At 34.1% G+C, this 24,832-nt stretch overlaps 2 protein-coding genes across 4 annotated transcripts; one reads left to right on the top strand and one right to left on the bottom strand.

Moving 5' to 3' along the window:
* Positions 1-11,599: 11,599 nt before the first annotated feature.
* On the top strand, positions 11,600-13,163 carry LOC143634114 (transcription factor MYBS1-like). The gene is made up of 2 exons (XM_077102278.1): positions 11,600-12,081; positions 12,484-13,163. The coding sequence occupies exons 1-2, from the start codon at positions 11,675-11,677 to the stop codon at positions 12,941-12,943; spliced, it is 867 nt and encodes a 288-aa protein (XP_076958393.1). The 5' UTR covers positions 11,600-11,674; the 3' UTR covers positions 12,944-13,163.
* A 52-nt stretch (positions 13,164-13,215) lies between these two features.
* Positions 13,216-18,702, bottom strand: LOC143634112 (histone deacetylase 15-like). 3 transcript variants are annotated; one of them, XR_013153799.1, is made up of 17 exons: positions 18,552-18,702; positions 17,514-17,786; positions 17,236-17,350; positions 16,510-16,586; positions 16,304-16,379; positions 16,123-16,187; positions 15,943-15,998; positions 15,741-15,864; positions 15,531-15,656; positions 15,386-15,436; positions 15,231-15,299; positions 14,993-15,101; positions 14,825-14,904; positions 14,679-14,761; positions 14,384-14,604; positions 13,404-13,614; positions 13,216-13,367 (listed from the first exon to the last, which is right to left on the bottom strand). XR_013153799.1 is itself a non-coding variant. In XM_077102277.1 (17 exons), the coding sequence occupies exons 1-16, from the start codon at positions 18,684-18,686 to the stop codon at positions 13,481-13,483; spliced, it is 1,794 nt and encodes a 597-aa protein (XP_076958392.1). In that variant the 5' UTR covers positions 18,687-18,702; the 3' UTR covers positions 13,216-13,367; positions 13,470-13,480. The 3 variants fall into 3 exon arrangements, 2 of the variants coding, with proteins under 2 accessions (XP_076958392.1, XP_076958391.1); XM_077102277.1 differs by having other exon boundaries at positions 13,470-13,614; XM_077102276.1 differs by having other exon boundaries at positions 13,216-13,614.
* Positions 18,703-24,832: the final 6,130 nt, after the last annotated feature.

The following is a 24,832-nucleotide window of genomic DNA, read 5'->3' as shown; positions in this document are numbered from 1 at the left end:
TGAGACCGGAACAGATCTTCTAGAGTTTGCGGTGGCACATGACCTAGGTATTATAAATTCTTATTTTAAGAAAAAAGATTCTCATTTAATCACTTTTAGCAGTGGCGGACGCGACACGCAAATTGACTACCTTTTGATGAGGCAAGGAGACCGACGTTGGTGGAAGGACTGCAAAGTCATACCTGGGGAGGCAGTTGTGACTCAACATCGACTACTAGTGACAGATATAGCCTTCAGAAATAAGCTGACTGTTCGAGAGAAGAAAGGTACACCGAGAATTCGATGGGGAAATTTGAAGGACGAAAATCTCCTACTGTTTAAGGATAAACTCATACTGCATACGCGGGCTCGACTAAATGGGGACTCAACTCATATATGGGAAGCTATGGAGACAAAGATCATCCAAGTAGCAAAGGAGACTCTCGGGGTCACAACAGGAAAGACAAATGGGCATAAGGAGTCTTGGTGGTGGAATGACGCAGTGCAAGACAAGATAAGGGACAAACAAGGATGTTTTAGGGAGCTAATGAGGTGCACGAATGAGGAGGAGCGAGTGGAATTGAGGGACAACTACAAAACGGCCAAGATAGAGGCGAAGAAGGCAGTGGCGGAAGCAAAGAAGGCGGCCTTTAAACGGATGTATGAAAGTCTAGAAACAAAAGAGGGGGAACATGCTATGTTTAAGATTGCCAAAGCCAGGGAGCGTAGAAGGCAAGATCTAGGACCGGTGAAGTTTATAAAGGATACAGATGGGCATGTACTGGTCAAGGAGTAGGACATCAAGCTAAGATGGCAAACCTACTTCCACAATCTTTTTAACAATGGGAGAGCTTACCAAGAAGAACATGACAACACAAACTTTCAACGACAACAATCGAATAACTGCTACTGCCGACGGATCACACGAGAAGAGGTGAAGGATGCACTTAGGAGGATGGGAAGGTCTAAGGCGGTTGGCCCAGACAACATACCCATCGAGGTGTGGAAGTGTCTGGGGGAGGAAGGAGTCATGTGGTTAACTACTCTGTTCAATAGTATTCTCAAATCAGGTAAGATGCCAGACCAGTGGAGGAGCAGCGTTGTAGTTCCTATCTATAAGAACAAAGGAGACGCCCAATGTTGTGGTAACTACCGAGGAATCAAACTACTAAGTCATACTATGAAGCTATGGGAAAGAGTGATTGAGGTTAGACTTAGACGAGAAACTCAGGTTACGGTCAATCAATTTGGCTTCATGCCGGAGCGTTCCACCACAGAGGCAATACACCTTATAAGAAGATTAATGGAAAAGTATAGGGAGAAGAAGCGTGATCTACATATGGTGTTTATTAACCTAGAAAAGGCCTACGACAGTGTGCCACGACAGGTGCTCTGGGAGTGCTTGAAGGGTAGAAGAGTGCCCAGGAAATACATAGAGATAATTATGGATATGTATACCAGGAATGAAACAAGTGTCCGTGCGCCAGTGGGGGATACTGATTTCTTTCCTGTAGAGGTTGGTCTTCACCAGGGGTCAGCGTTGAGCCCGTTTCTTTTTGCAGTAGTCTTGGATGAGTTCTCAAAGTCGATTCAGGGGAATCTCCCGTGGTGCATGATGTTCGCAGACGATATTGTGTTACTTGCTGAGAAAAAACAAGATCTAAACATGAGGCTTGAGGAGTGGCGAACAGCCTTAGAGACAAAAGGTTTAAAGATTAGCCGATCTAAGATGGAGTACCTCCACTGTGATTTTGGTGGGATAAACGACAATGAAGACGCACAGATCACAATTGAAGGGCAGGTGGTCCCGCAGGTAACGAAGTTCAAGTATTTAGGATCATTTGTACAGAGCGATGGGGAATTAGACAGTGATGTGACCCACCGAGTTCAGGTAGGATGGTGTAGATGGAAAGCAGCCACAGGTATATTGTGCGACAAGAGTTTCCCGATTAAACTAAAGGGAAAATTCTATAGGGTGGCAGTTAGACCTGCAATGCTATATGGAACAGATTGTTGGGCCATCAAGAAGGCACAAGTGCGGAAGATGGAGGTAGCAGAAATGAGAATGCTACGTTGGATGTGTGGGCACACAAGGCTAGACCGAATAAGAAACGTTGTGTTTCGCGAGAGATTAGGGGTGGCGAACATAGCAGACAAGATAAGAGAGTGGAGATTGAGATGGTTTGGACATGTAAAGAGAAGACAGACGACGAATCCTGTTAGATCCGTAGAAAACATTACTATAGAGGGGAGGAGGGGTAGAGGACGACCGAAATTGACTTGGGATGAGAGGATTAGGCATGATTTGATAGACCTAAACCTCTCCGAGGACATGGTTGAGGATAGGAATTCGTGGAGAAGTAGAATTAAAGTTAAGGATTTTTAGAGAGAATTGAATACCTTAGGGCTTAGACTTAACTTATTTAGGTCACATACCATAATGGTATTCCCCTTACATATATTATTATTATTATAATAATTATTATTAGCTTTTATATAGCTGTTAAACTGTGATCTTATTATTAATATTATTATAATTAGTAGTAGTTTTTATATAACTGTTAAACTTTGATTTCCTTTATTTTGCTTCATACACATGTACTTAGAGCCGATGGTCTCTCTGGAAGCCACCTCTTTATTCCTTTGGATAGAGGTACGGTGTGCCTACATCCCACCCTCCCCAGACCCTACTTATAGCTTTGCTGTCGGTGGGATTTTACTGGGCATGATTGATTGATTGATTGATTGATGTAAACACCCACTAGAAAACCTGTACCATCTTATAGTTGCTTCAAAATCTGTTAAAGGTTTGCATCTTCAACTTGTGTTCAAGCCATGGTCTTGATGATAGGTCAGTGTTTATTTCCCAGTAACCGTATGGTATTTAATCTCTTCATCTATTGATTTACTTTTTATGTTCACAGATGATGACTATAAAACCCTTGGTCAAATGTGTTTCTAAGAAGTCAAATGAAAAAAAAAAAGATGTTGGCATCACTTGGGTTTTGGGTTTTCTTGATTTGGGTGTTTTCGGGATTGTGGAATGTGTATTATGCAAATGTGCTGCCCAGAACCAGGTTTCCGGGTATTAGTGTATATGCAGATCTAAGGAAATTGTGTTTTAGAAGTAGCCATATTCTGAGAATGATTTTCTTTTAAACTGCTTTTCAAGTTGTTGATAACATTTTTAGTTTTAATTTAGCAGTTTGATTTCGTTTTTTCATATATGTTCTCCTTGTTACCAGTTTAAGTAGAGAACTATGAGAATCGTGTAAATACACGAGCAATACAAGTGTTTATGTGGTTCTTTGCTTAACTTCGTTTGTGTGATGAATCTTACTATACTATTAAAGCAAAACAAGATATCTACTTGGCCTTCAACCAGCATGTCTACATAAGCTTCCAAGTCATTCGGTTTTCATCTATAGAATTGTCACATATTTAACTAATTAATGTTTTATAGAATTATATCCTCACTAATTAATATTTTCTAGAATCATAACCAATTATTTCCTTTCAAATGATTTAAAAACCGATTTTGACTACAATTAATTATTTATAACTGATTTTGTGCCCCTTTTTTTAGTATGATTATTAATTTAGCAATTCAATGATTTGTATATTTATATAATTTCTCATTCACACCATTTATATATATTTTTTACATATCTTGTGGTTTTGAATAGAACAAGGTAAAGAATTCTTATGTTATCTGCATATATATATATATATATATAGCGTTTGAAATATTTTCAACCCGTGTGTAACATGAGCCACTATCCTAGTGTTATATATATCATTATCTTCTGTTTTATGAGAAAATTGTAACTGTTTCCAAGGTTTCCTAACTAGTTAAGATATTTTAATGTAATGTCGCTTTCTTGGAGACTAAATGGGCATATTTAAGCTTAAACATGAACCACAACCCATGTTATGAATACCAACAATCAACATTAACTGACAAATGCTTATAGTATTTGTAGAGTATGCCCCTATTGGAAAGCAACACTATTCATTATTCATAAAGTCACTTGCAGTATCATTTAATTTTCTTGATATTTTTTTTGGTCATATTTTATTCGATAATTAATTATACACCTAAATATTATTCTTAGCTCATTAGGCTCGATAATTTCTACTTTCAAGACTAATTCCCAATTTGTTTGTATTGTTGTAATTATTTATGTTTAATAAGAAATTCCGAACTCGTCGGATTTCAATACCTCTTGCAATAAATGTTAAAAGAAAATATACTATTAGCTTAGGACTCATTTTATTATGTTTGTATTTACTGAAAGATTGTATTTTATTTTATTTTATTTTGTTGCATCTATTATAGTTTATAATAGTAACTAGAATACGTATGAATATGAATTATCGTTATACGCAAGTTTTAAAATTTTAAAAGTAGATTACTAAAATTACAAGTACTAAAGTCTAAAATATACATAGACAGTGTGTCAATATAGAATAGTTAAGTGGAACCAGGGGCGGACATAGATGTTAGCAGGGGTAGCCTCCGCTATCACTCAACGTCTTACCGGTAGTGTAAAAAAAAAATTTTCGGTCGGTTTTTGTGGTTTCGTTACCCCTGAACAAAAAATAAGCCCAATCAATTGAATAATTAAACCCAACAAATTGACAAAAGCCCAAGCCCAAAACAAAAACCCCAAATAATACAATAATAATAAAAACTAAAAAAGAAAAAAGAAACAGACAACGTCTCACTGTAGTCGTCTGTTCACGGTTCACCCACTGGCCACTGTAGCCACCACCGCCACCAGTCCGCCTCTGCCGCCGCCCGCCAGTCCACCGCCACCACGGTCCGCCCATTAGTCCACTGTCTCCATCTCCGATTCTTCCCGGTAAGAACTAATTAAGATTTATTGTATATTTGTATTTAGGGATTTAGCCATTTAGGGTTATGTTTCAATTGGAATTAGTTTGGGATTTAGGATTTATGTTTAAATTGGAATCGATTAGGTATTTAGCTTTTAGTTTTATGTCTAAATTGGAATTGATATTAGGTTTTGGTTCAAATTTTGTTTAGGGAACTTTGAAGATAAGTAAACAATCTCTCATTAGCAACCTTTTTAAACGTCAAAGAAAAGAAAACGATGACATCGGTTCCCCACCAAGTTTAAATATTCCAACTTCAAGTTCAAATATGGTTAATGAATTGCAAGAAAATGAAGATATCGGTCCAAGTTCAAATATTCCTTCAGCTTCAAGATTGAGATGTTAGATATGGCGGAAAGTTATGGTAATCAAAGAAACCGAAAGAATGTCATTACTAATCGACATCATTTTGAGGTTGAAGTTTTTAATACGGTTTTGGATATGCAAATTCAAGAACTTGGAAATAGATTTAGTGAGGTTTCAACTAGTTTGCTAGAAAATATGCCGGGTTTAAATCCTTGTGATTCGTTTTCTAAGTTTGACATATCTAAGATAGTGGCTTTTTCAGAGATGTATCCGAACGATTTTACTAACGAAGAAAGAGGGTGTATTTCGGGTTATCTTTCGACCTTTTATTACACTTTAAAGGAAGATGAGAAATTTCCAAATCTTGGTGGAATGGGTGATCTTGCTCGTGTAATGGTGGAAACCGGAAAACACACAATTTTTCCTTTGGTTTATCAAATATTGAAGCTAGTGTTGGTTTTACCTGTTGCAACCGCAACCGTTGAAAAATGTTTTTCTAAAATGAAGCTTATCAAGACGGATTTGCGCAATCGAATGGATGCTGAGTATTTGAACAATGCTTTAATTTGTTCGGTCGAAAGAGAAACGTTCGATAAAGTAAATGAAGAAGATGTAATGGCTCGATTTCAAGCGTTTAAAGACCGAAAAGGAGAAATTAACAGCCCGTGTATTTAAATTTATTTGTTGTCGTTTTTTTATATTTGTTTCGTTAGCATTGTATGAACTATGGGGAAAAAAAATTTTGAACGCTACCCCTAAGTTTCAAGACTAGATCCACCACCGAATGAAACATAAAAAGTAGTAGCAAAGGTATGATGAGTGATACGGGGTTATCAGACTTGGAGATGATGTAAAAAAATCATAATACTAAGGTCGTTATCATTCTATAATGCTCAAAGAAATTTAGGCTAAAAATATTAAATTATAAGACAATTAAATTGAAAAATACTAAAGCTTTGAAAAACGAGAATGCTGTTAATGAGAAAACGATTTACAAATTAAATAATAAAGAAAACATTCACAGTGAATTCTCTCATTTACTTAGTATGACCAACCCTTAAACAAACATTTTAACAAAGTTAATCGGGGATGTTATATTAACACCATCTCATAATTACAAATCAGTATACATATCATATCATAAGGGTCGTATGATATCAAATTAAGTTTGCACATCAGAGCCTAGTATATTAGGCCTATGATAGAGGCAAGTTGTCATATGGATCATATGGTGTTCTTAGTGATCACATCGTTTATTTATTTGTAGTCAAACACATGGGTCATATGGTGTTCTTAGTGATCACATCGTTCATTTATTTGTAATCAAACACACGATATGAATCATATGATTTGCATTTCAATGACCCTTATGACCATTTTTCATCTATCATGCAGCCAATATCTAACCATTATCTTATGGCAGCAACTTTTATGGACCATACAGCCTGTATAAAATGTTAGTGGTGTCTGGATAGTATTAATGATTTTTATTTAGACCCAACTATTAATCAAAGAATGTTTGTCCAACAATCTAGTTGCATGAATCTCCTACGTAGTTTTCATGTATTAGAGGCTCCCAGACAAGCAATCTATTTATATTAAGGCAATACCAAACCATATGAATTTGAAGTCGGTCCGTCTACAAAGTACTGAAGAATATGAACTCTCTGTCGTTGATGAATCTTCTAATGACGATGGTGTCACCCATCCAGACAGTACTGAAGAAAATATGAAGCCATTTCACATGAATTTGATGTTTTGTGTAGTTATAGATTTATCTACCATGCCACCCTTTTGCCGACTTTTCTTTCTTCCTTCTCTCGTTTCACAACGTAAACACATTGTAAATAAATCTTTAGTTTTTCTCTTTCAATCACGCCTCGTGTTGCTACCGTTTTAAACTCATAATGTCATAGTCAGCCTCATCATACCATTCTATGATTGCCTTTAATTCTTAAAAAAAAAAACTTGTATTAATATTTTTAACTTAAAATGAATCACAAAATCATTATTTTGTCTATGTTCTTAACTTAGGAAATTATAGATAAGAAACATGACACGTGAAAGGAACTTTTGTGGATATAAATATAATAAAATACGGTTCAGTAAAATACAATTGTAAAAATTGTTTTTTTCCTAGCACCTTGAAAAAAATAAGGAATGACCAATAAGAATTAGAGTTTCGGAGACAAAACGTTAAAAAAGTCGATTTCTAAATTATTAGTAGTCCCTATATATATATAGTCTTATCAGTGGTCAAAATAATAATGTTTAAAGGAGATTTTTTGTTTTTAAGTTAACTGTGTTTCTATTAACTAACTTTTTTGTCACACTTTCTTTATACATAAACCAATCAAGATACGTGAGGGGCAATGTTTACATAAAAATATAGTCAGTAATGTAACCAATAGGGTATAGAAACGTGCAAGTTTCTTTGTTTTTTTTATTATGTAACTGCACGCTGTAACGAATACCAAACAAAAGATGAGAAGAAAAAAAAAAGTATAGTGTGTCCGGTTAATTAGATTAATATGTGAGTTAATTAAAAAGGAATACAATACTAACAAAAATATAATGTGTTTGGTTAATTGGTTGGGTTGATACACAAGTTAACTAACAAATAAAAAATAGAATGAAAAATAAATCAAAAAGAAAAATGCCAAAAAAAAATTGTAAGAAAGATGGAAAGAAACCATAATATACAGAAAAGGGCACACGAGGTATGACAATTAAAGCACACGAATTTGTAACTGTGTTTATATAAATAAATTTAACATTGAACTTTACTTTTTTTAACTACCAACGAATTCTTTAAATTGACTACGGGCTAAGTTTATCAAATACTCGCCCGAAGACACGACAAGATGGTGAGATAATACTCATTCAGTTCAAGGATTCGTCTGAGAGCTAATTTATTAATATTCTAAAGTTATATTATGCATAATAATGGATACGATGTAATGTATTATGTCCAGCTGATATAGCTACAGTGATCGGACATTTTCAAATACACACTTGGCATCCTTTCTATAAAAACTTACAGTTTTTTACTTCATAAAAGGTGAAACTTTGCTTCCTTAATTGTTTGTTTTCACTTACATTTATTATTATCATTATTTGGTTCTTCGTATAACTAGTGATTTAGTCAGCACGTTGTGCCGGGATAAATCGTAAAACCCAGACAGGCTGTGGTAAAACCCAAGCGTTGAGACGGTAACTTGATCTGAATTTGGCCAGTTTCAGTTATGTACGTTATTGTACCGGAACTAAACCATAAATAAATATAAAATTGACGTGGATCAATCATCAATGGGTAGCGTCGGTCGGTCAAACTCGAGCAATGGCAAAACCCAAATGTTGTCGATCCGGAGTGTTGAGGTGTGAGTATACGCTAATTCGGTCAGTTTCCTTTACGTTCGTTACGATACTGGAACTAAAACAAAAAAAAACATTGGCATTCGGTCGGTTCGTTACATTCGTTACGTACTATAACTAAAAGAAAACGCGGTGAGTTTAACGAATCCGGTCGGTTTCCGTCCGCTCATTACGATACCTGAACTAAAAAACCAAAAAATAAATTGTCATTCGGTTGGTTTTCATTATATAGTAATAGAACCCTTGCATCAATTGGGTGTCATCAAGTGGCCCAATAGGATTCTTTCGGCGCCAAACTTTTCAATTGTATATAGTAATAGTAATAATACTTGTTAACGACAGTTATCAATGTCAAAAATAAATAAATAATGCAATATTTGATATTTGACTTAATTTAACGATATAATCACTTTTTGTGTATGTCACTAGGGTTGGTGACTCAGGGATCCCAGGTTATGTTAAATAAGTGTAATTAGTTATGGGATAGAGTTTAGGTGTGCGAGTAGAATAGATTGTTGTTTAAAAAAAATGGTTTAGGATATATCTATATATCCTGATAGATATGTAACAAGTTTTGAAATATGTACCTACATTGAGATATAAAATTTACATTACCAAACCATGACTCATAGCTATCCCTATTGAAACCTTGATATAAGAAAAGTGTATATATATATATATATATATATAAACTAAGTATAAAATGAAAACCCATTTGAGTTGTGAAAACTCTAGAAACTCATTCTCAATCACATGTTTTTAATTAATGTTTAAACATTGTGGTCCACAATTAAAGTGAATAAAAAATGTAAATATAAATATAAAATTTTCTCTCTCTTTAAAACATATATAAAAATTAGTAAAAAAATGTTAAAAAATAGCAAAACATTTTTTTAATGTTTTGATGTTTTGTATTAAATGTTACAACATATATTACATGTAACAAAAAAAAAATGTTACATAGGGTTTTCGCGGGTTTTCACAACTCAAATGGGTTTTCATTTTGACCTTACCCTATATATATATTAACAATTATCAATAATACTAAAAAAATAATTAAAGTACAATTTTGGGTGTTAGGTTTAATGGGAAAAGTTAAATATAAAATGGATTAAAAATAAGAAGCGTAAAAAGTATTTGTAATCGCAAATAAGAAGCCTCTAAAAATAATAAAAAAAAAACATAACTCAAAATATAAATAAAAAAAAAAAAATTAATTAAAATGTTTCCCTCATCATTCATGTTCCAAAAAAAAAAATGAAAAGATACAATGACGAAAAATAACAAAATATATGATTATAAATAAAAAATGACAATGCATCGCAACTATCATAGCACATTGTCAAACAAAATATAACACAGTTTCAAGAAAAATGGATACAGGTAATGACGAAAATAAACAAAAAACACAACGATAAATAAAAGACACAGTAATCTTTTTTTTTTTCAAATTGTGTTTTTTTTCCTGAGAACAAGGAAGACGGTGGAAACATTTTTATGCTTTTACTTTTTTTGTTTTATTATTATTATTATAAATAATAATAATAATAATAATAATAATAATAATTCCTTCTTTATCTTCTTTATTTTTGTCCTACTTTGTAATATAACTTAAACTAGGTTTAATAATAATAGTTCTATGTATAGTTAAAATTTCTTTGAATAATTGAACGTAGAGGGTCATTAGAATAATATTTCTTCTCACAACCTCTACATTTAGAATAAGGGAAAATTTCTAAAAGGGATGTTTTTTTAGAGAGAAAATAAAAATTGGTACTAAAATCCCCATCATTTTAGAAGTTTCACAGGAAATTTGGACTAGAGTATTATTTTGAGAAACGTTCCAATGAGATTCCTCCTCAAATTAAAAACTGACATTTGTAAAGTTTCTAACAAAGATGAACAAAAGCTTCTGAAAGTTGAGGGACCCGCCAAATTCTTCCCTTAGATGTTCAGCTCAAAAGCAGTCTTTCCTGACAGTTTTTTTTTCTACCTACTCCGTACAAATTCTCAACTTTTCAATATTGGAGAATTTTGAAAACCGTCTGCCAAGACACACTTAAGAAGAATTTGGTTTGAAGAGACGACTTCCCTTCATCTTCACTTCCATTTCCTTCAAATTATCTATGTGTTTTACCAAGATTTTTACCTCCTTCCGGGTTGTTGAACGACGATTTTACCATGGGTGAACGTAAGTAGGACCAATGAACCCAGGACCTATATCAATAACCTACACACGATCTGCCGTAGGACCAATGAACCCAAGACCCATATCAATAACCTACACACGATCTGCCCTCTTAAACTTCATTATTTTGATTTTTGGATGAGGGATTATATAAAAAAAAGAGATGGAAGCGGTCTCCTTAGACCAAATTCTTCTTACATGCGTCTTGGCAAATGGTTTTCAAAAGACACCAATATCGAAAGTTGGGAATTTGTATGGAGCCTGTAGAAAAAAAGAAGCCGGGGAAAACTGCTTTTTTGCTGAACATTTAAGGGAAGAATTTGGTCGGTTCCCTCAATTTTCAGATGTTTTTATTCGGTTTTGTCAGAAACTTTACACATGTCAGTTTTTAGTTTGAGGAGGAATCTCGTCGAAACGCTTCCCAAAGTGACATCCCCGTCCAAATTTCCCTGTGACACTTCCAAAATAATGAAGATTTAAGGGCCAATTTTTCTCTATAAAGAATGTCCTTTTGGGGAATTTTCCCATAGAATAATTAGAATACTCTTTTCCCCTTAATCTATATATTTAAAAATATAGAATTATATTTTATAAAAATTTATCAATTAGTTAAATATAGTTTAATTTTTATTTTATTTTTTACTTTTTAATTGCATTTGAATATTGAAATTGTGGACAAGTATGAATTTGTGGAAAAAGGTCTAGCAATTGTTGGAAGTATTATTTGATGAAAAATGACAAGAAAGCCCATCCCTTCAACTTCAAGGTGGTCCTATTCCATTAATACATTTGATGCCCAATTCTTATCCTTCACCACCCCCCTCACTTTTATTCTACAAACCTACACACACACCCTCCTCTCTTCAACCCAACATCCATCAATCCATCCAACTCCTTGGTACAACCACTAAAGCCAGAGGTACAGCCATGTCATCATCTAAAATTTGGACCAAAGAAGAAGATAAGGCCTTTGAGAATGCCATTGCCACCCATTGGAATCAGGATTCCAAAGAACAATGGGATACAATTGCTTCACTTGTACCTACCAAAACCATTCCAGAGTTGAAACAACACTACCAATTACTTGTTGAAGATGTTGATGACATTGAAGGCGGTCTCATTCCGATTCCAAAGTACCTTGGAGAGGAATCGTCCTCGTCGTCTACCAACCCCAACGGAGGCGGATTGAATTCGAATCGACGCTCGTCTTGTAATTATAGTAACGGGTTTTCGGGGTTCGGTCATGATTCGCCAGGCCAAAGCAGCGGAAAGGGGAATTCGAGGGCGGAACAAGAGCGACGAAAAGGAATTCCATGGACTGAAGAAGAGCATAGGTATGCAATCACTAACTACTAAAACTAAGCACTTTGATATAACTAGTAATTATAATCTATAGTATTCTATATAAGCCAAAACTATAGATAAATCTAAACATATCATAATATCAAGAACGCTTCCATTTACATTTTTGGGAAAGAATTCATTTATTGTTACTTTAATGGTACAAGTACCATGTTCATGAGTAAGATATGATTGTAGAATTTAACATACAGTACAAGTTGTGGCTTATATGACCATTGGGAAATGTATTTGTCAGGAGCCAATTATTGTTATATGAATATAGTACAACTCCTCTTGCATAGTGTACAGCATAGCCTATTATAAAACCAACCAGGCAACTATAGTGTTATATTTTGAGTTTGGTACAACTACTTATGCACGTGGTACAAATGCAGGCTGTTTCTACTTGGACTGGACAAGTTTGGTAAAGGAGACTGGAGAAGCATTTCAAGAAACTATGTGATATCAAGAACACCAACACAAGTTGCTAGTCATGCTCAAAAATACTTCATAAGATTAAACTCCATGAACCGAGACCGAAGGCGAACGAGCATTCACGATATTACAAGCGTTAATAACGGTGACGTGGCGTCCCACCATGTCCCAATCACCGGCCAATCGGATAGTACGAACCCATCAACGGTTGGTGCACCAATGAAACACCGGCCCCACCAACCGAGCATGCCGCCGGGTATGGGTATGTACGGAGCACCGATGGGCCACCCGGTTGCCGCAGCTCCTGGGCATATGCCGTCGGCGGTTGGAACTCCGGTGATGATGCCGCACAGCCACCATCCGCCGTATGTGATGCCAGTTGCGTACCCGATGGCTCCACCGCCAACAATGCATCAATAAAACACTAAATCTTAAAAAGTTAAAAAATTTTTTGGTACCCCTTATGCAATAATTAAAGTATCTACTAGTCATAGTGGTAGCATTTGACAATGCAGTCCAAATGGTGAGCTTTTCTTTCACAAATAATAATTAGATTGTGAAAGGTTCATCAGGACAAAATGATCAATTTCTGTTGGTTAAAGAATTTTCACCAACTGTTGTACAATCTACTCACTTTCTTCTTTGCAATTATGTGTACCAGAAAGAATAATAATGGTAGAATGACTTGTACCACTTGCAATGAAAGTTGTACCTTGATTGATGAGGGGACAGGAAAGATATAAAAAGGAAACCTATGGTGGTTTCTCCTCCAACTTTGTGAGGTCCAAAATGTGACACAGAATGAGGTGGTGATTGCCAAAGTTAAGCTGTCAAACATCATTGTCTGTGGATGTCAAAAAGATATCAAAAACAAAAATACCCCATCATAATATCTTCAAAATTAAATATTAATCCTAACCCCCTTTTAAAAAAATGAAAACACTACTTGGGGAACTTTTAGAGCCAAAATGATGACTTTATGCGTTTTCTTGAGTTTAGACGAAGCTGCTCAGAAAGGGTGTGATGTAGGAAACTTTTTCGTCCCAACTTCCACCATATTGGTACCACAAATCGGTGTTTTTTCTTCTTTTCTGCAAGATACAAATCACAAAAATAATAAAAAAGACCCGTCAAGATTTCAGTGAAGACGACATTCTTGAATATAGATTTAGATTAAAAATACAAATTTTGGAAAGCTTGTTTTGGACTAGATACCGCAAAAACACAAACTGCACTGATTTAATTATATGGGTCAAACGATTGAAAGTAGGCGAGGGGTATTTTTAATGCATAAAACCTACTAGATCACATTAATCAAAAAATTATATTATTATTATTATTATTATTATTATTATTCTAATTCTAATTCTAAATTTTTCTAATAATATTTATCACACAGGTGATTTACAATTACTTTTTAAATTTTGGACAAAGTGTTTCGGACAACCCAACCGGCAGAAGATATCAGTTTGATCCGCCCACTTTGCCACTTCCACAACCCACCGTCACATTTGACACCAATAATGAGATGCAGAAAACGAAAACGTTACATCTAGATTTAATAAATGTAAGCCCAAATTTCATAGAAATTTCCAGAATCTCTTATTTTCATTTTACGACGTAATTTAAAAACTTTAAAAAGGACGTTTAAGTGGTCCGCTCCACACAACACCAAAGATTCCTCAAATCATTTTCAAGAATATCATGCAAAGTGAATATCACGCGTACGTGATACAGGTCAATAACAATTTGACCTTTTGTTTTGCAAAAGTTGGTTTTGGAAAAAAAAAAGATCTTTATTTGATAGCTCGAATAATATTAAAAAATAAGGTATGGGACAGAAGATAACAATGAACTCACTTATTTCCTGAATAGCAGCATATGATCCCCATATTGATTGCAGATCTGAAAAGATGGGCCCTAGATTGGGCCAAAAGTTGTTCTGGATCTTCAAAACCTCTAGAACAGTCCGCAACCCAGATTTTGAAGGTGTAACATTCTCCAACATGTTTTCAGGTTTTTCATCAAGCAAAACCTTGATTACTGCAGTAGCTGATGATGATATCGAACGAAGATTGTAGCTGCAAGAAATATAAATATTGATTAAGACATTTGACCAAAGGGTTATAAAAAAAATTTAAGGTGAAAAACGAACCCGCCCTCAAGGATAACAAGCAACTTTCCTCTGGACAAAGAAGCCAACATTTTTGTCATTTGTGCATAACCAGCAGGAGTCACCTACAAGATTTAGGATTTTATTAATTACATTAAATATAAGAATATATACAACAAGAAGCTTACATCACAGCATCCAAGTGGATCGCCTCTTGCAGCATCAAATCCAGCTGAAATGATTGTAAAATCAGGGGCAAACTCACGAGCTGCAATCAAGTGAATTGAATTACAATAAATAAACAAATTTGTTATAATACACAGATTAGGATATAAAAAAAGATAAAAAGAAGTAACCTATTGGAAGCACAATATGCTCAAATGCAAAAATATAATCATTATCACCAACTCCTCCCCGACTCCATGGAACATTCACACAGAATCCTTCTCCACCCATAGAACCAACCTGGCAGAATTCCAGTAAATTTATAATATTGGAAAATGCAAACAAAAACACAGCTCATGCAGAATACAAGTGGATGCATCCACATGATTACAGCCCAATATCTTGAGCAATAAGGGATCAAGTACCTACCTGATGAGCTGCACCAGTACCAGGATAAAATTTCCCACCTTCATGCCTATGTAAGGATACATACAAAACCTGTAACAAATCAATACAGATTTAAATATAAAATATCATCAAACTGAAGAAAGTAGCATCAATGGTAGCAAGGATCACCGTTTTACCGTTTTGTTCTGCTCATATATTTCTTGAGTACCATTTCCATGGTGCACGTCCTGCAAATAGATGACGTACATAATTAATATAATACTATGATATTATTTTCAAAAAAAAAAAACATAATATGGAAAAACTATCAGTCAGAATTACCCAATCAAGAATCAACACTTTTTTAGCTCCTGCAGCCTGAGCTGCTGATGCAGCAACTGCAGCATTATTGTGCAGGCAGAATCCCATTGCATGTTTCACACCAGCATGATGACCTGGCGGACGCACCTGCCACATCGCACATATATTGATTAAAGTATCCAGAGGTGAGTTGTAGTGACCACAGTTGTCAATATTTCAAATTCATTTTACCAGAGCAAATCCATTTTTAGCACGCCCAGAATATATTGCAGAAGCAAGATCAGCACATAATCCTGCTGCCAGCCTTGCAGCAAGTGCTGAATCTTTGTTTGCATAAGTATCAGGAGTGAAATAACTGCCAGGCAAACAATTACAAGCAATTTAATTATTGCTACCAAATATAGACAATAGTGATTATCATTATTTAGCATACCTAGCAACACATTGACTTGAAAGTTGAACGGATTCGATATTTTCATTCGAGTGAACCTTAAAACAAAGATCATGAGAATTGAGGTCAATTGCCAAAGTTAAACCACATAAACTGCTTATACATCTGTCCAATAATGAATAACTTACAAGCTGACTATAATATAATGAGACAAATGCTTACCGTCAGCAGTTCTTCTCGTGTAATTTCTCTTGCTGAAATCGGATGGCATCTTCCAGGAAATATACCTACAAGGATTCAACAAACCCAACAATATCATTAGATGGTATATTATAAACATGTCAGATATAGAAAAACAGCCAAAAAAGAGAAGGGTTTAGTTCGTCAAAGGTAAAAGTCTCACCTGCCGTTGCCAGGCTGGCAGCAATTGCTCGAAGACGGTCTGGTCTTTCAGGATGCGGATGGGACTTCATTTCAACCTACAACATAAAAACCAAGTAATTATTTTTTGAACTACACAAAGATAAAAAGAATAATAAAAAAACGAAGGGTAGTGGTTGGTTGTAAGGAAGCATTTATAAAAATTGAGATATCAAGAACAGGTCTTACCTCAGAGTGAAGCAGCATTCTTTCATCAAAACCCACAACTGTTAGTTTATGTGGCGACATAGATCGTGAACAAGAAGCTACATTGATAGAATAAAATTAGCATGAAAATGAAAACATATGAAAATGAAAAAGGGGAAAGGAAACATCAACATTCAATAAACTCATTCAAATGCTATAATGCATTTATTACCTAAACGATATCATTTAATATTTCTTTCTTCAATGATGTCTTCTTTCCTTACCTATTATTAAAAGCCTTATATGGTTTTTTGTTACTATGTTTGCAAGATATCGGTAGAAGCATAAAGCAGCCGGTCATTTGATGTAAAAAAGTTTTAGAAACTACTATATTAAATTGGTAACATAAAAGTAGCCGGCCATTTGTGTGTACAGAAGTTGCCAGAATTAATAACTGTGTTTAGCTAGGTTTAAGGATTTAAGAGTTATAAAAAGAATATAATAGTTACTGATATTGTATACGCATACAGCATTACAGCCCATACATGTAACTGATTCATTGAAAAGCATTCACGTCAGTCATCAGTAAAACACTTCTATTATAGATCAAAGGCAATGAGAAAACTTAGCATCAAAAGAACAGGTTTTAATTGAGCAAAGATTTTTTCCATGACTAAATAAACAAAAACAAAGTAAGACCTTTGAACTAATCATAAATAAACCTAGTGCAACATTGCTATTGAAAATAAGCAAAGTTACGAATTACACCTTCCGATTTCCCATTCCGTTCCAATGATTTATTCACAGGCGAATCCGCCTCATGTAAAGACGATGCAAGAAATCCATGCCTAAGTATTCCAGATTCTTTATGCTCTCCGCATAGCTGCACAAAAAAAGTTTTGGAAATTATCAACAAGTATCCACCGTCATATGTACCAAAATCATGGATAGCAGAAATACATCTTGGATGAAATAAATCATAAATACATAATATTAAATGCTTAAATAAAGAATTCGAATCACAAAAGAATTTAACATGAGCTTACACGGCAATAGATAGCATCATCAAGGTTCAACATTGTACAATTAACACAAAACCATGTAGCAACTGTTATATGTTTTTGTAAAGGATCCCAATCACTGTCATCTTCGTCATCAAAATCACCATCTTTGCCATACATATCCTCAAGAGTCATGTCTTCGTGATTCCCTGAACATTTTTCTAAAGGATCCCAATCACTGTCATCTTCGTCATCAAAATCACCATCTTTGCCATACATTTCCTTAAGAGTCATGTCTTTGTGATTCCCTGAACGCTTCTGTAATTAAACCGTATCATAAATTATATATTGCAAATTATCCCAAAAAAGTAAGAACTAACATATAAGACACTAGTCATAGCTAAATACTTCCAAAATCAGAAGTTCTGCTTATTACAGCATTCAAAAATGTTACTCTTCTCAGATAATTATCAGGTTTGACCATTAATAAGCAAGTATAGAACTTATCAAACTCAATGTATTTGTTAATTCATACTTTTACATAGTTCAATGCAGTTATTACATTTAAATCTTTCTGTTAAATTAGATAAATACTACCAAAAAGGAAGTTAAAGCAGGAGTGCAGGACTAGCATTATGCTTACAAAGTCGAAACCTTTCATAAATACAGAAAACTTTTTGTATCTTTAACTAGCATATTCACATCACTCACAATCACTGGTGTATAATGTACATGTCTCTACCAAAAATAGAAAAAGAAAAAAAAATAGATGACAACAAAAGAGCGAGAAACGTCGTCCCTTGTTATCAAATAAGTAAACATTTTTATATTACAAAAAAAAAAAAAAAAGAAGAGCCACCAAAATGGAAGTTTAAACAAGATTAGTATCAAGAGTTAAAACTAAACACTTTCCTTTCGGTATATCAAGAGTATATAAGTCTCTCCACGTGGACCCCTAAACTAATATCAAAAGTAAATTCCTTTATAAATTTAAGCAACAAAAACTCAAAAACTGATTCGCGACGTAGTACAACGAACAAGCATATCCTAAATAGAGAATTCCAAGCTAGAAAAATTGCTTACTTTGGCAGCCACTCCATTAGTTAAAGCAGTTTGATCACGAACGTTATTCTCCGACTCCTCATTTCCTAACCGGTTAACTTGCTTAGTAACCGAGACAGATTTGTGGTCAGTTTGACCACCCTCCAACACAACCATCCCTTCATTAAAAACACAATCATCATCATATATTAGAGGTGAGCAATAACCAACCCGTTAAACGAACCGAACCGAAAGCCAACAAAACCGAACCAAAATTAACCGATAAACGAAAAGCGGTTGTCCGTTATACTTTATACCCTCGATTAATCGAGATTAACCAAACTGAACCATTCATAATTTCATATATTTCTAGTTTTTAGACCTCCATTTCATGTTTTATCCCACCATTTCTTGTATACATATCTACATTTTATGTACCTATATATACATTTCATGTATTTATACATTCAATTTCATGTATTTATGCATCCATTTCATGTATTTTTTAAGTAAAACTTTTAGCCCAAATTTGTTTTTGGTTACTAACCGAAAACCGAATAAACTATACGTGATTAATCGAAAACCGATAATAACCAAACCTTGCACACCACACCCCTATCAGCAATGAATCAATCATGCCCTAAACCCTAATAATGTTGCAGCAATGAGGTTAAACCCTAACAGTTCCATGATTACGATTACGAATCAAACTGTCTTGGTACTGAATTAGAGCTAAACCTAAACTATAAGGTTTCAAATTACTACGCATATACATATATAAAGGTTTAGGTTTAATAATGCAAAATTGACAGAAGCTGAGACGAATAATAATGAGAATTAAAATTAAAATCGTAAATTAGAATGACGGATGAACTGACCTGAGCTGAGTTGATTGAGACTGACGGACGTTAACTCTCACTGTGACTGATTTCAACTCAACTCGTGACTCAGACTCACTCTGAATTTGGGGGTAGAATAATATAAATACAAACAGGCGAGCAGACTTTCTATTGGCGGGAATTTTCCAACTAGGTCCTTGTTCTTTAAGGCTTTTTACTATTACCACCCCCCAGCAATGTTGTGGTGTTCATCAAGGGTGTGGCAGCGCCACCCCTTCTAGCGTCTGATAACACACTCTGATAGGTGTAATCGTCTCTGTCTTTATCCTTATAATTATACTAAAAATCATTACATTTCTCTCTTTTTTTTAATTAAATAATATTTTTTTACATTTTTATCATTACCTTTTCTCTCTATCCACTCACAACCATTTCAAGAAACGTTAAAAAAATATCAAACATCAACAAAAGTTTATATATCCCCTTCACCCACAACCACTTACAACTACTCTATATAATATTGAAACCCTTCTCACAATAATATGGAGGACATGTTGGAAATGCTCTAAGGGCATATAATGGGTCACACCCATCTCAGCGTAAACAAGCACCATACATCATTACAGTGTTTTTTTCACTTGGGCGTTGGCCTTGAAGTCATGAACACAACTACGTGATTGTGTGTGTCGCCCACCGAAATTCCATAGCATTTGAATGTTTTACCCGATTCTGGCACTCATATTCTTTTTCTTTTTTTTCTTGTTTTTGAACGGTCAACAAAAAAATTGTACACAACGTAAGTAGTATAGTTTATTGTCTTAAATTCAGTTATTCAGATGTCATGCTTATAAAATTATATAGTAGTTTCTCTTGGCAATATATGACTATTAAAACAGGCTAAAAATATCCATTTAAGGTTAAATACGAAGAACTCCATGATGATCATAACCATCATCACAATGAGTAACAGCTATAACTACATTGAACCTATCATTGACAAAATAGGGAGGCAATTATAGCCATATAAGAGAAAAATATATGCTTGAGCTGAACTTGATTTAGGTTAAAAGTTAAAACTGCCCGTTTAAAAAACATGTCGAATATGTTCTGGTTAGAACAGTAGGGTCATAGTAGGTTCACCCACGATAATTAAATTTATAACAGCCAATGATGGAGGCGGTGGTGGTGGCGGCGGCAACATCTGTAGTGGTTTTGGTGACGTTGACGACACCACATGGGGGGTAGTGTCATAGGTGGCGGTGGTGGCATCGTCAATGGTTGTAATGACGACGGTGATGTCGGTGACGTGACAACGACAACCTGTACGTGATTGTTAATAGGGGTACAGTTCTACACATTCTTTAATTGTAACAAATAGGGGTGGCAAATGTGACACATGAGTTGAATCGGTTATAATAAAATGTATATAATGGGTCAGAATTGGTCAAACTAAAAAAAATGATTGAAACGGGTCAAAACGGGTTGACATTTTTTAAGTGTTTTTTTTACGGAACGAGAAATTGGAGGAAACTTTTTAGTTTTTTTACTTTTTTTAGTTTTTGATTTATATTTCGAGTTATAATTTTTTATATATATTTTTGAATTTTTTAACGAGGGTTTTTGTAATGGGTCAAAATGGGTTAAAATTTCAGAAACCCCTCATTAATATATTCAAAAAATAATAATTAAAAAATCATAACTCGAAAAATAAATAAAAAACTAAAAAAGTAAAAAAACTAAAAAATTTCCTCCGTTTTTCTCGTTTCATAAAAAAAAAGACACTTTAAAAAATGTCAACCCGTTTTGACCCGTTATTATTTTCTTTTTTTAGTTTGACCCATTATGATTCATTATATACATTTTATTACAACTCATTCAACTCATGGGTCACATTTACCACTCTTAGTAACAAGTAACAACAATATTATTTAAGGAAAAATTTCTTACAATAAGCTATATTCTTATTACCACTATAATAAGAGTAACAACAATGAAAGCTAATAGGATGTTCTTCTATGGCTATAAATGGACAAATGGGTTTAGACAATTATAATACAGACAACTTTTTCTTTCAATATTTAAAGCCAATATAAACAGGGAAATATATACACAATATTTACAACCTTTCCATTTGGACCATTTATACACGTGACATGCCAATTTAAAGATTTAACAAATGTTGCAGCATACGTAAACATGTAACTGTTAAGAATTTGGAGTTTTTAATGTACCATTTATGAACTATATATGATTACCAGGTTGGTGACCTGTGTATTACACTGACACAAATTGTAATAAACCGGAGAAATACAAAGTTATGGCAATAATAGTAATATAATTTAATAACTAAATGTACCTTTTGTCGATAGATTTTTTAGTAGGTGCATATGATTATAATTACAATAATATGGGGAAAATTCCCAATATTTTTAATTTTAGAGAGAGATTTCAAATATGTTTTTTCCAAAATTCAAATTTCCTATTTATCCCTTTACTAACTCGTCGTCACCTCTACATTGGAAGTTCGAGACAACATGTTTCTTAACTCGTCGCCTCCCCGCCATACTAGCTCAAAACCCATCGCCCCCCCCCCCCCCCCGCGCGGCTATGTTAGCTCAAAACTCATCGCCTCCTCGCTGTGTTAACTTAACAATTAAATCTAATAAATCTTGTTATTTAAAAAATTATATCTAAACAAAGTACATATAAGAATGATTTTGATGGTACGCATGAGTTTTCTAAGTCATACTATTATCCAAAATTCAATATACAGTAACTTGAAAAAATATATTTAAATATTCAAATATTTTTTAATTTAGTTTTGGATCTTTTTGTAAAGATAAGAGTGAATTTTTTTTAGCTAATAAATCGGGGATGCAACGAGTTTTGAGCTAACATGGATGGGAGACAATGGGTTTTGAGCTAACATGGCCGGGAGGCGACAGACTATGAGCTAATATGACGGGGAGGCGGCGAGTTAAGAAACATGTCGTCTCGAATTTCTAACATAGAGACGACGACGAGTTAGAGTTTCAAACATACAACAAGTTAAACAATGCATTTGTGACGAATAATAATGAGAATTAAAATCGACATCAGAATGACCTGATTGAGCCGATTACAGCGATGAATCTGATTGTGATTTCAACTCCTTTGAGTGCTTCATGTCTGAATTTGTGATATGTTTAACACAAGGTTAAATTGGTTAGTTCTAGAGCTGGCAAATGGGTCGGCTAACAGATTACGGGTTAGAATGGGATAAGGTCAGAACGAGTTAGGGTCTAAACATGTCAGATAAAGAAAGTGTTATTTTAGTTTCGGTTGGAACGAGTCCAGGTTGACTAGTTCATGTTCAGTTAACTAACATTTTCTAAGTTACGCGTTATGTTTGGGATTGAGTTTAAAAAATGCTTGTTGGTTTTTTCAAAAAACTATTTTGAAAAGTCAGGATTTATGGCTTTTGAAAAATTGTTTTTTAACCCTTTCAAAAAGCTAAAATAAAAAAGATTTTTGTGATTGCCTAACACATTTTAACTTATTGGCTACGAAAACACCAATAACCCAAAAAACATTTTTCAAACACAATCCCAAACATGCTATTAGATGGTACAAAATCATCCTGTATTTAGAAACTAAATTTCAATTGTGTTTACTACTTGAATTGGATTATATTTTTCAAAAAAAAAAAAAAAACTTGAATTGGATTATGCCAATTCATCCAATTAAACACCTTTAATAGCTGTAGATGAGTAATGACATAACAAAATTGTCTAAACCATTTTGTTCATCCTAACAATTGGTAATTAGACGTTGCAAGCATATAGTTTGATCACAGCCAATCTCATTTTGCTTGTAATGGTGAGTTACAAAACTTCAAAAAGAGTTCTCTCAAATATAATATGAATGCAGATTGCAAATGGATTAACTCACTACACATATTACTATGCATGTGTCATGCAAAATTTGATATGAATTACCACATATAAGAGGGGGAAAAAAAACAAAAACAAAAGTAGTATAGTTTATTATCATATATTCAGAATTTCAGATGGCATGTTCATAAAAAATTGACACTTTCTCTTGCAAAATACGACTTATCAAAACAAGCATAAAAATATTCAATTAAGGTTTTACACACGAAGAACTCAACCATCAACACAATGGCTTAACAGATATAATCACACTGAGAACCTATCATTAGCAAAATAGTGTAGGAGACTAAATAAGTTTTGAGTTGAATTCGCTTTAGGTTAACAATGAGCGGTTTTAAAACATGTCGAATATGTTTTACTTAGAGCAATTAGGTCGTAGTAGGTTTATTCACTATATTTAATTTTATGGCAGCCAGTGGTGATGGCAACATCTATGGTGGTTGTGGTGAGGTTGACGACATCCTGTACTCCGGTAGGTGGCACCACGGCAGTGAACGTTGGTGGTGGCAACATCGGTGGGAATGATTGTAATGACGATGGTGGTGCCAGTGAGGTGACAGCGGCAACTGGTAGCTGATTGTTAATACACTTCCGCACATTCTTTGATTACACTAACAACAATATTATATAAGGTAAAAAACTTCTTACAAAAAGCTATTATCTGATTACCTTTGTATTAAGAAGTAACAGCAATGGGAGCTAAAAATTTGACAACTTTTCCTTTTAATATTGCCAATAAAATATTCTTCTATGGCTTTAAATGGACAAGTGGGTTCAGACAGTTATAAGGTTTGACAGCATTTCCTTTCAATATTGACATTTATCCATGTGACATGCCAATTTAAAGATTTAACATATATGACAACATATGTATAACATGCAACTGTTAAGAATTTATAGATTGTAATGTTAAGATTACGAACTACATTAGTCTATGGTATGTTGGCACATGGTAGACTCCATATAACATTTCCAACCGTTCGAATCAGGTGAGGTATTACACTAATGCCTAATATACTAACACTTAAATGTTTGATCACTCACGAAACGATAATAAAGGTACAACCAAAAGGTATTTTGTAGCGAGGATTGGTAACAAAAAGGGTAGATTGAGTTCAAACGGGTCGGATTGACCCAACAAAACTTTTTGTCTATTTTTTTTTGAATTTCGTAGATAAATAATGTACTATATATCATTACAAAAATATATTATTAAAATCATAATCTAATGCTTTTGAATAGACCAATTTAAGAGGATGAAAGCTTTTTAATACACTGTGGGTGGTCTCCTGATTTAGTAAATGAGTTAATATTATTGCCTTTTAGTAGTAAAATACTAAAATCCGGAAAATGGTTTTCTTTTGTTGTTTTAGATTTGGCATTAATCAGAAAGTCACCTTTGACACTGCATCTTTGTTCTAAGTTCGACGTTTAAGCGTTCATTGAAGAAAGCATTGCAAGTAGAAATATTTTTTTTCCTACAAAACTTTAAGTATAAAAAGGTATTTTTTGCATAAGTAACTCACTAGCAATAAAATATCAACCGTATGCA

Source organism: Bidens hawaiensis, unplaced genomic scaffold, assembly GCF_021521415.1.
Source record: "Bidens hawaiensis isolate Kalapana, Puna unplaced genomic scaffold, B.hawaiensis_p1.1 tig00006990_1, whole genome shotgun sequence".
NCBI classification, from domain to species: domain Eukaryota; kingdom Viridiplantae; phylum Streptophyta; class Magnoliopsida; order Asterales; family Asteraceae; genus Bidens; species Bidens hawaiensis.
The sequence above is the reverse complement of the archived record's forward strand: the minus strand, read 5'-3'. Positions and strand labels throughout refer to the sequence as shown.